Source organism: Carlito syrichta, unplaced genomic scaffold, assembly GCF_000164805.1.
Source record: "Carlito syrichta isolate Samal-C Ts95f unplaced genomic scaffold, Tarsius_syrichta-2.0.1 Scaffold303045, whole genome shotgun sequence".
Lineage (NCBI taxonomy): Eukaryota > Metazoa > Chordata > Mammalia > Primates > Tarsiidae > Carlito > Carlito syrichta.
Window position 1 is genome coordinate 550,588 of NW_007247141.1, and position 12,587 is coordinate 563,174.

Genomic DNA, 12,587 nt, shown 5'->3' on the forward strand with positions numbered 1-12,587 from the left:
CCTCCAACGGTCTGAGGGACAGTGAACTGGCCCCCTGTTTTAAAAGTTTGAGGACTTCTGGTTTAAATAATTCTCTATTCCCCCTTTCTACTCTGTTATAAGGAACTTTCCAGTGTGGACTAGTAACCTTTATAGTAGGAGAGTTTGTAACCTTTAGAGTATAAAATGGGTCATACAGGAAAGGTTCGCCCATGCATCTTCATTACCAGCATAGCCCAGGAATAAGAGACACAGGAATTATCCCAAGGATCACAGAAACAGCTTCTTCACTCTTCACTACCACTCTCGCCCTGCCTCTCATTACCCACAGCCATCAAGATAATGCCATAATTATCAGGATGCCAGAGTGAAATCCAGACACTTTCCATTAGTTGTAACCAAAGAGTTTTCTGGAACAGGTAAGGGACTAGAGTGTCGGATGATTGCAGGTGTGTGCCCTACCTGATATACCTATAAATAGTTCTGCAAACTAGTTTCTCTAAACCAAGAGTGGTGGGTGAAAAAAACGATTAACACATGAGTCTGGGAAATTTGAATATCAACTTAATTTATCTTATGCGGAAATTAAACTTAAATCAAAATTTTCAGCATGTTACTGGTCTCTTTATCAATTAAAAACAAGAGCCTAGTAGGACTTTTTCTGTCACAAATAAAAGTAATGATCTGCTTTCAGTATTAAAAATATTGCCAAACTTTCAGGTGCTATCCAGAAATAAACAGTAACCAGAACTGGGATCATAAATCAGAATTTGGTTTACATCAAGCTTTACCAAAACCATAACTGGAAGAATATCTCATACGTTTTTAACTTTTGCTCACAAATAACGTGTTTTTTGTAATACTTCAGATAAAATCACCCAAACATGGAAACATAACCCTGGTACAAACCTAGTGAGTTAAATACTTTTTAAATCTACGTTATGGCTGGGCTCAGTGGCTCAGCCTGTCATCCCAGCACTTTGGGAGGCTGAGGCAAGTAGACTGCCTGAGCCCACAGGTTCAAGAGCCAGCACCTTGGCAAGACCTTGTCTCTACAATATATCAAAAATTAGCTGGGCATGGTAGCACACACCTGTCGTTCTGGCTACTTGCAAGGTTGCAATGGAAGGATCGCCAGAGCCCAGTGTGTCGACGCTGGGGTGGCCATGACGGTGCCACTGCACTCCAGCCTGGGCAGCTGAGTGAGACTCCGATTCAAAAAAATAACAACGATAAATTAAATAAATCTAAGTTACTATAGACAGAATCCTGCTATGTAGAAAATACCATATTTCAAAAATCCCAGTAGAAGGAGTTGCAATTTAAAAAAAAATAGACAGAGAGGAATAGGTCTTACCAATGGTTTCCAACATTTTTTTCAAAGTTCAGTGTTCTTCGGTACAATGATTAATAATGGCCACTAAAATGGAACTCTGGGGAGAAAAGAAACAAAATGGAATGGTTATGTTTTATCAAAACTTTATCATTATGTTCTAAAACTGAATACTCTAAAAAGTAGATGGTACAACTGTAATTTTAAACTCCTGTTGATTTAACTTGGTAGTTCTCTTTACAAGCAAAAAAATAATCATTTTAGGACTTGCTTACAATTATCTTATAAGTAATTGCCCATAACACTTATATAATAAGGTATAAGGTTTAAATTTTCTTCTAAATAAGATAGCAGGAGGTTCTTGAAACAGATCATTATAATCTTAGATTTGCTTACAGCGCCTTCCCCACAGAATAAGGAGTTTACTTAACTCTGCATGAGAAAGTCTGTGGGCAAGGGGGTAAAAAGTAGATGTGACCCTGTCCTTGAAGGTTCAGTTTTAACTGGGGAGACAATGCACGGATGCCAGTTAGAAATTGTGACACTCAAGCAGCACTTGAACCACTGGAAACTAATACATTAAATCATGAACAAGAAACTGAACAAAAGATCATAGTGTTAAATTTTTCAAAAGTTTCCAAAATATTCCCCTGACCATCATGTTCTCTTTCCCATTCAAACAAATCTTCTCAACTTCTTCAATCCACACATCTCGTGTTTCTGATAGTTCTTTTTTTTTTTTTTTTTTTTGAGTCAGAATCTCACTCTGTCACCCAGGCTGGAGTGCAGTGGTATGCGCACAGGCACTGCAGCCTCGACCTGCTGGGTTCAAGTGATCCTTCCACCTCAGTGGAACTACAGGCACGTACTATCACACACAGCTCATTTTTCTTGATTTATCATAGAGACGAGGTCTCACCAAGTTGCCCAGGCTGATCTCGAACTGATAGTTCTTAACTAGACTCTCTGTAGTACTGGATACAGATTTGAACTGCCAACGTCCATGTCACTAACCCATCTTCAAATTCTGCTGTCCATGAATGCAGCACAACTGTCTAGAATAGAATTCCATGTATTCTTTGCCTCACAAAATCCTGAGGAGGTAAGCCAGTCAGTCATCCCTTCAACAGAGAAAAAGAGTCTACCCCCTACATTCTCATTCTTCATCTGGAAGAAGAAACGGGAATTTCTCTAAGAAAAAAGCCAAGTCACCCCCTGTTACCTCTTTAAGACAAAATACATTTGGCAAAAAAAAAAAGAAAGCATGTGATACAGATGAACAGATGTATAGAACAGCAATGCCTGCAATTAGCTCTGTGTAATGACAGAGAACAGTACTTATTAACTTTTCTTTTCCCAATTTAGAATAGACTATTTGAAACATCCACGTCATTTCTAATGTCAAATAGCTCAACTACTGGCATTTGTTTTAGACAGTGTCCTCGTATCAAGAAAAGAGGGCAGCCGGGCTCAGTGGCTCAGCCTGTAATCCTGCACCTTTGGGAGGCTGAGGTGAGTGGATTGCCTAAGCCCACAGGTTCGAGACCCACCTGGGCAATAAGACCTCATATCTACAATAAATCAAAAAATCAGCCGGGCGTGGTAGCGCGTGCCTGTAATTCCGGCTACTCGGAAGGCTGAGGCAGAAGGATCGCCCGAGCCCAGCAGGCGAGGCTGCAGTGGCCGGGAGCGGCCACTGCACTCCAGTCTGGGTGACCGAGTGAGACTCCAACTCAAAAAAAAAAAAAAAGAAAAGAGGGCACAGGCTCTGACCTGGAATTGAAACCTAAGTAGCAGTATGGCCTCAAGCAAGAGGCCTCTCATCTCAACCTCCTCCGTTTCCTAAAAGACAATCTTATTCATTGGCTATATCATGATAAATGAGGGCAACGAAGCATACCAATCTGCAGCTCACAACTATGGAATACGTATTGATGATTAATGCTGAGTAGTTCACATAGGTAAGTATTCCAAGGTCAGGCATCACATGGTTTTAAGAGGCCTAATACTGGACAATCTTAAAAGGTAAACTGGTGATATCTTGTATTCTTACTGACAAGGAGAATATAATACACCTTCATGAAAACATCTTATTATTAGATTCCCCCTTCAAAAAATTTAACATCTAGCAATTGAAAAATAAAATTAAAGATTCCTCACTATAAGAAAGCCCAGATCTACAAAGGTATATTTAATTGAATAGCCCAGGAGGAAGCATGACAGCAATGAAGAAGCAGACTAGAGCAGGGGTTCCCAACCCCTCGGCCACAGACTGGTACCTCTTAGAAACAGGACTGCACATCAGGAGGTGAGCAGCAAACCAGTGAGCAAAGCTTGACCTGTATTTATAGCCACTTCCCAGAGCTTGCACTACTGCCTGAGCTCCGTCTTCTGTCAGATCAGTGGTGGCATTAGATTCTCATAGCAGCGCAAACCCTATTATGAATTGCTCGTGCACAGGATCTAGGCTGTACACTCCTTATGAGCATGGAATGCCTGATGATCTGAGGTGGAGCTGAGGCAGTGATGCTAGCACTGGAGAGCGGCTGCAAATACAGATGAACATGAGCAGTGAAGTTGGACTGCACAGAGCCTATCATAAGTCCACTGCTTGTAGACTCATATCAGAACCCTCTCCATGAGTGGCAGGTGAGTCGTGCTCCAATTGCACAGCTGCATTTGGGGGCAGGCTTTAAGTCAGAATTCGACACTTATTTCAGTCTGCATGTGGTCTGTCCATTATTTTATTTACAACTTCCATCCACACCTTTTATATGGTGAGTTGTGTAATTATTTCATTATATATTACAATGTAATAACAACAGATATAAAGTACACAATAAATGCACTCCCAGTAGGCAGAAAAATTGTCTTCAACAAAACTGGTCCCTGATGTGAAAAAGGTGGAAACCACTGGACTAGAGAGTCTTCTTATCTGAATTTAAATTTCAATTGGCCACTTAATAACTATATGCCCTTGATAACTGAGCCTGGCTCTCTGTTTACAAGTGAATGATGTTTATAAAGTCTTGAAAGAATAAAATTGTATGTATGAGGGTTTGGTATGCACCAAAAATTTTCATCTCTTTCCTCTATGAAAAGGTAATTCACAAAGATAGGCAGTATTCATGATGTGAGAGGGAGGTAACCTACAAATTACAAGGTCACTCATGGCTGGGTGTGGTGGCTCAAGTCTGTAATCCCAGCACTTTGGGAGGCCGAGGCAAGAGGATTGCCTGAGACCAGGCTGGGCAACTTGGTAAGACCCTGTCTCTACAATAAATCAAAAAATTTTCGGGCATGGTAGCCTGTAGTTCCAGCTACTTGGAAGACTGAAGCAGAAGGATCTCCTGAGCCCAGCAGGTCAAGGCTGCAGTGGCTGTGAGCGTGCCACTGCACTCCAGCCTGGGTGACAGAGTGAGACTCTGACTAAAAAAAAACAAGGAAGGTTACTGATTTATAAGGAGTCTGCACAGAAAGTACAAAGTAGCCAGTTCCCAACTGAGAAACACATTGTTGTCCAAACGCTCATCTACAGGTCAGTTATGTTAAAATAGAATTATTTTTTCTTCCCCTAAGAAATTCTTACAAAGTTGTCACGGTTTTTTTTAAGCCAATTCAGCTCCAAGTCACTCATAGTAGTTCCCAGATGAGAGAACTCTACTCCCCTGGTCTTCAGTGATAAAAACATTCCATTTCCAGAGTTTCCTTATCTGGTATGAAATCCCTAAAATAAACGCATAGCTTTTGGAGGCTTTCAGAAAACTTCACCATTAGCAACAAAAAACATGTCCCTTTCTATGCCTCACACTCCTATCCCAAGGATTCAGTCCTAATTATAAACCAACTCATTTGCAATCACAGGATTCTTGAGATGGAAAGAGAATCCACTTACTTCAAACGGCAGCCATGATTTCTTTTCACCCTTTTACCACCCCACTGTCACCCTTCCCTTTTGCTCTCTCAACACTACGTGGAAACACAAGGGTACTCGGCAGTAACAGTGGGTCATGGCCAACGGGTATGACTTAAAGAAGACCCCACAACATGTCAGAAGAATACAATCTTCTGGGCAACTCATGCTAAGCAGTGGCAAAAGTAAATAAGAGGGGTAGTAGAGAGAAAAGATGAGCTGTGGATGTGACAACAAGGAGGTCAACACTAATGCTGGAGTAGAAGCAGCAGTAGCAACAGCAAACACACATTTCCTAACACATGCTGGGCATTTGAAAAATTTATCTTTCTCCAATTAAGAAAGATCCTCACAGAATCCACTCACTTTACAAATGAAAAAAACTGAGGCACAGAAAGGTTAAATAACCTAACGTCTCACCACTCATAAGTAATAGAGCCAGGATTTGAATATAGACTGTCTAGCTCCAGAGTCTACAATTTAATTTCTAGAATATGCTGCCTCTCAATAAAAGATTCACCTTCCCTGTTTCCAAGTTCAAAACTGTTACATGGAACATGCCCTACACAAGGTGAACCAGAGGAAGAAACAAAGACCCAAAGTGAATGAAGTCTGAAATGAAAGAGACTGTGTAAACAGTCAAATTAGCCAACTGTTCATATAAGGAATGAACAAGTCAAGATTATGTATTTCAGAAACGACTGGTAGGGCTTCCAAAGAAAGATCTATAATATTCATCATTTATGTAATGTTCATATATGTTTAAACAAATCGCTTTTAAAATTCAAGATTTTAAGAAAAATCCTCAGGAAAATGTAAGCCTCTCTACGTTAATATTCCAAGTACATTAAGAAACATGGCTGGTACATTTCAAGGTACTAAAGCCTTCAACAAAAGGAAAGTTAAGAATACACAGTATATAGTTAAATTGTTCTATTTTACTAGTAGTAATTGTTGTTAATATCTTGTGCATCATTTATAAATTAAACACTACTGCAGGATGCATTTATAGAAAAAATACAGTGTACGCATACCTCAGAAATATGACGGGATCAGTTCCAGACCACTGCAATACAGTGAATCTCCCAATAAAGTGAGTCACATAAATTATTTGATTTCTCAATGCATATAAATCTCATGTTCATACTATACCATAATCTATTAAGTGTGCAATAGCATTGTCTAAAACATATGGGCACACCTTCGTTTAAAAATACTTTATTGCTTAAAATGCAAATGATCATCTGAGCCTCCAGCCAATCCTAATATTTTTGCTGGTGGAGAGTTTCGCCTGCATGTTGATAACTACTCACCAATCAGGGTGGTGGTTGATGAGGGTTGGGGTGGCTATGGTATTTCAAGAACAAGACAACAATGAAGTTTGCCTCTTCCTTTTCACAAACAAATTATCTGTAGCATGTGATTCTGTTTCATAGCATTTTACGCACAGTAGAACCTCTCACATCCTGCTGCTAACTTTATCAAATGAGTTCATACAATATTCTAAATCCTTGGTTGTCATTCCAACAATATTCACAACATCTTCACCAAAAGCAGTTTTCATATCAAAAAAACACTTTTTTGCTCATCCATAAGAAGCAATTCCTCATCCATTTAAGTTTTATCAGATTACAGCAATTCAGTCACATCTTCAGTCTCCACTTGAATTTCTGGTTCTCTTATTTCCACCACATCTGCAGTGACTTTTGCCAAAGTCTTGAACCCTCAAAGTCACCCATAGGAACTGGAACCAACTTCTTCCAAACTCCTGATAATGTTGATATTTTGAGCTCCTCCCATGAATCATAAATATGCTAGTAACATCTGGAATGGTGACTCCTTTCCAGAAGGCTTTCCCGTATGCCCAGAATCATCATGGGAACTGTTATATATGATACATATAACCTTATGAAATGTATTTTTTAAAAAACAAGACTTAGCTGGGCTCAGTACTCAGCCTGTAATCCCGCGCTTTGGGAGGCTGAGGTGAGTGGATTGCCTGAGACTGCAGGTTCGAGACCCACCTGGGCAACTTGGCAAGACCTCATCTCTACAATAAATCAAAAAATTAGCCGGGCGTGGTAGCACGTGCCTGTAGTTCCAACTACTCAGAAGGCTGAGCAGAAGAATCGCCGGAGCCCAGAAGGTCGAGGCTGCGGTGGCCAGGCGTGTGCCACTGCACTCCATTCTGGACGACAGAGTGAGATTCCAACTCAAAAAAAATAAAATAAATAAAATAAAAATAAAAAACAAGACTTGGAAATCAAATGTACTGCTTGATCCATGGGTTGCAGAATGGATGTTGCATTTAGGAGACATGAAAACAGCACCCATCCCCTTGTACATTTCTGCCAGTGAGCTTAGGTGACCAGGTGCACTGTCAATGAGCAGTAATTTTTTGAAAGGAATCTTTTTCTCTCACCAGTAGGTCTCCATAGTGGGCTTAAACTATTCAGTAAACCACGCTGTAAACTGACGTGCCATCATCCAGGCATTATCGTTCCATTTACAGAGGGTACAGGCAGAGGAGATTAGCATAACTCTTAGGGGTCCTATAATTTTTAGAATGGTAACTGAGCACTAACTTCAACTTAAAGTCATCAGTTGCACTAACCCCTAACAGGAAAGTCAGCTTGTCCTTTGAAGCTTTGAAGCTAGGCACTGACTTTTCCTCTGTAACTGTGGAAGTCCTTGATGGCATCTTCTTCAGTAGAAGGCTGTTTCATCTATGCTGAAAGTCATTGATGATCTCAGCATGATCACCTGAATAACTTGGTGCAGCTTCTCCATCAGCACTTGCTGCTTCACCTTGGACCAATTATTTTATGGAGACAGTTACTGTCCTTAAACATCATGAACCCACCTCTGTTCACATCCAACTTTTCTTCTGCAGCTCCACACCTCTCGCAGCCATCCCAAAATTGATGAGAGTTAGGGTCTTGCTCTGGATTAGGCATTAACTTAAGAGAATGCTGTGGCTGGTTTGGTTTTTCCACACCACTACAACTTTCTCCACCTCAGCAACAAAACTATTTCACTTCTTATTCGGGTGTTCACTAGAGTAGCACTTCAAGAACTTTCTGTTTGCCTTTACAACTCCACTACCTGTTTGGCACAAGAGGCCTCGCTTGTCTTTCAACAAGCCTTCCTCATCAAGTTTAATCATTGCTAGCTTTTGATTTAAGTGTGAGAGGTGCAACTCTTCCTTTCACTTGAACACTTAGAGGCCACTGTAGGGTTATTAAATGGCCTAATTTCAATACTGTTGTGTTCAATATCGTTTCAATGTGTCGGTAAATAAAGAGGCCCAAGGAGAGAGAGAGAGAGAGAGAAAGAGAAAAGCTGGCAAATGGAGCAGTCAGAACACATACATTTATGGACTAGGTCTGTCATCTTATATGGTTGTGGTTTGTGGTGCCCCAAAATAATGAGTCGCAACATCAAAGGTCACAGATCGGATATCACCATATCAAATATAATAACAAAAAACTTCAAATATTGCAAGAATTAACAAAACGTGACACAGAGACACAAACTGAGCACAGGCTGTTAGATAAAATGGCAGCAACAGATTTGTTTGAGGCAGGATGGCCACAAATCTTCAATTTGTGAAAAGACACAGAGGCAAAGCATAATAAAATGAAGTGTAACAAAACATGATATGCCTCTATATTTAGTACCGGGTACTCTCCTCAATTTCTGGCATCTACTTGGGATCTTGGAATGTCTCCCTCATGTTCCAAAGGAGGTGAGAGGGAAATTGTATTCAAATTGTGTACAAAATACTAGTTCTTCCCTAGCTGTGGTTCATGTATTCTGCTTACAGCCATGTCACTATTTGGTTATAACTGAACCTAAAGTCTGTTTCTCTAGCCTTAACACTCAGAACTACAAGACACTTCAATAATATCTCAATGAATTCAGTATCTGTCTGGCACCACTGTGCTAGACCAGTGCAGTTTACACACATTACATCATGTAAGTAGGGGCTCTGACCATCTTGTTTCCCACAATATCCTCTGGCACAAGATCCTAATTTCCAGGTAACACAACAGAGAGAAGGAGAGGTCGAGGTCTTACTCAAGGTCATAGTGCTAGTAAGAGGAAGAACTTGGATTTGGACTCCACTGCGTCTAATTTCAAAGCCCAAACTATCACACTGCCCCATATTTTCCATACAGCCTTGCAAAAATCGCATGGCAAAAATATCCTGTCAAATTCACTTTTTTTAAAAAAAGGTGCAGGACAATATATTAAGTTGCTACTATTTGTATAGAGGGATAGGGAAAATGTTTATATAAGTAAAAGATGAAAGGCATATATTTTTAAAATATAGGCTAGTTCTACAAGTTTTTCAAAAAAAATAGTGAAATTTGGCAGGGTGAGAGAACACTGAGAAAAACTTTCGTTGCACTGCATTCCTTTTGTGGTTTTTAAATTTCATATCTTAATATAAGTTTGCCACATTTATCAAATAAAAATACAAGATGCCCAGCTAAATTTGAATTTCAAGTAAATGAATAATTTTGTAATGTATGTCCCATGTAACATTTAGGACACATTTACACTAAAAACTAATTTGTTATTTATCTGAAATTCAAACTTAACTGGGGATTTGTTATTTTATCTGAAAACCCTACTATGTACTTGTTAGCCTAGGAAAAAAATTAAATTTATAAAATCATTTTAGCGTTCATGCTTCCAGTAAAAAATAAAATAAAATGACAGAGTTGCTAAATCCTTAATAAATCTCCAAATATTTTACCTGCGACCATCTACATAATTTCCCAACTACTGGTTGATAACACTAGAGAAAATCAAATAGAAAATTTGGTGTTACTTACAAACAGGAACTGATTAATTGGCTAATCATTTTACTTTTCAACAAGTTGTACTGGTGATATGTAGACACAATTTTTCTGTAGTAGAGAATCAGTGCTTGAAATAACACAAATCATTCTGTCTGATGAAGATTATATGGCAACTAACGTGTGAAAATATGTTTTGTGCTAAAAATAACTCTATGAAGAGAACTGCCCCCAATACATACAATTTTCTAGTTATCTTAAACAATTCTGACTGCAAAAGAAATACAACATTAAAAGAGCTTGCTTCAATGGCTTGCAGCTTGTCAAAGTTGCTTAGCATCTGTTACTGCATTTAAATTTAGCATTTGTTTCATTCATAGCTGCCTCAGCACTACCTGAAGTTAGCCGACAAAAGCATGGTTGTAATCAGTTGCAGATAGCTTGTTGTAAGTTCAACTATCCATGACAACAATACTTACACTTTCAGTCGTAATTTCTACTTTTGGATACCACTACTGAGCCATCGATCCAAAAGCACAGAAACGTCACAGCACCCACTAACATCATGCAGTCATCCAACAAAAAAACACTCAGCCTTTTTGTAGCATCTGTTCTTTTGAACTTCTCGCTTATTTTTATAAGATTGGATCAAAAAAGCACTCATGAATACAATTTTCATTTTCAAGCTAACATTTATAAATCTTCTCAAACTTCTTCAGTAAGAATATAATTTATTAATTCTATTTGCTCCCCCAAAATGAGAGAAAATCAAGAATCAAGGAACCCCAACTTTATAACTTACCCCAATTATTGATTGATATGTTTCTCCTTCCTTTATGAAACCATAGGAGGTCAAAGGGTTAGAAAAGAATTCAAATTCTGTTATTTACTGATTCTGCAAATGCACATTGGGTGCCCAGATGACTGACAAGTATGTTGTCCGGTGGCAGAATTAGAGAAATGAGGATACAGTCTAGAAACTCTCATGCAAGTTAATGAGGAAGAAAAAAAGTAAACAGAAAATTAAAATTCAGAAACTCAGCAGAGGAATACTCAACCCAAACTGAAGAGTCAGGAAAAGCTTCTTAGACTCATAGAGCCCTGCACAGAGTTCTAAAGATTAGGTAGTAATTAAAGCAAAAGATGTGATGAGTTCCCCACATAAAGGCAAAAGTGCATGGTATTTCTCAGCAATACAAGTAGTTTCTTATACAGTACTTGAATTAGAGCTGAAGGGAAAAGAAAGACAGAGGAGTTGAGGCTGAAGATGTGGCAAAAGTCAAATTACTGAGAGCGCTGCATACCATTTTTAAAGAATTTAGATTTAATTTGAAGTTTATTGTGGCAAAGGGAGCAATATGGCCAGATTGGTTTAAGAAAGATCATGCTAGTAATTTTATGGAAGACATATAAAAAGCAAGAGACACTGGGAATAAGGGGGTCAGGTAAAGGGCATTTTCAAAAATAGAGATAAAAGTGAAAATAAATGAAAATGGAAGACAGATTCCAGAATTAGTTAGAAGTAACATGATGGGGTGATGTGAAGGTAAGAGAGATGAGTCTAGGATAAATCCCATCTCTCCTGTCCAAGCTACTGATTGGACAGGAATACTAAAAGGAACAGGTGAATGCTGTGACTGTTCTAGAAATATCTGTCCCAGTCAGGAGTTTGAATAGCTGAGTATTAATATTCTATGATGCTGCTATGGGCTGAATTGTGTTGCCCCAAAATTCCTGTGTTGAAGCCTTAACTCCTAATATAACTGATACTGAAGATAGGTCTTTTCAGAAACAACTAAGTCAAATGGGATCAAAAGGGTGGGACCCTTATCAAATAAAATTGGAAATTGGTGATCTTATAGGAAGAAGAGACAAAAAAACAACCCCCCACCCATGTGTGTGTGTGTGTGTGTGTGTGTGTGTGCGCGCACGCACGCACGCACGTGTGTTAGCACCAAGGAAAGGCTATGCGAGAACGAAACAAGAAGGTAGCTATTTGATTCTGCAAATGCACATTGGGTGCCAAGAAGAGAACCCTCTCCAGAAGTTAAACCTACCAGACATTAAACTTAGACTTCACAACCCCCAAAACTGTGAGAATAAGTGTATGTTGTTTAAGCCTCCTAGTCTATGTAATTTGTTACAGCAGCCCAACCTGACTGATACCGATTTCAACCTTTCCACAGCGCCTTGCCAAGGAATAGGCTATCATGCATTATGCTTCATACCTGTCCCTCAATCATAACAAAGGGAAGCAGAGTTGAGCTCCCTACTCAACAGAAACCAATCTCAGTGCCGACCTGAAAGGTAAAGGTGGGCTAGAGTCTCTCTAAGGAACTTAATGCAGGGCATGGTGGCTCACGCCTGTAATCCCAGCACTTTGGGAAGCCAAAGTGAGAGGATTGCCTGAGCCCACAGATTTGAGATAGCCTGGGCAACTTGGCGAGACCACATCTCTAAAATAAACCATAAAATTAGCTGGGCATACCTGTAGTTCCAGCTACTTAGAAGGCTGAGGCAGAAGGATCACCTGAGCCCAGTAGGCCGAGGCTGT

At 39.5% G+C, this 12,587-nt stretch overlaps 1 protein-coding gene across 5 annotated transcripts in view; it reads right to left on the reverse strand.

The window, feature by feature from the left end:
• Nucleotides 1-12,587, reverse strand: part of MPDZ (multiple PDZ domain crumbs cell polarity complex component) — a 182,036-nt gene that overhangs the window by 156,081 nt on the left and 13,368 nt on the right. For all 5 annotated transcript variants that reach the window (XM_008057527.1, XM_008057532.2, XM_008057528.2 and 2 more), the window contains exon 2: nt 1,337-1,412. In XM_008057527.1, the coding sequence (XP_008055718.1) occupies nt 1,337-1,352 (16 nt within the window). In that variant the 5' untranslated portion in view covers nt 1,353-1,412. The remainder of the gene's footprint in view (nt 1-1,336; nt 1,413-12,587) is intronic.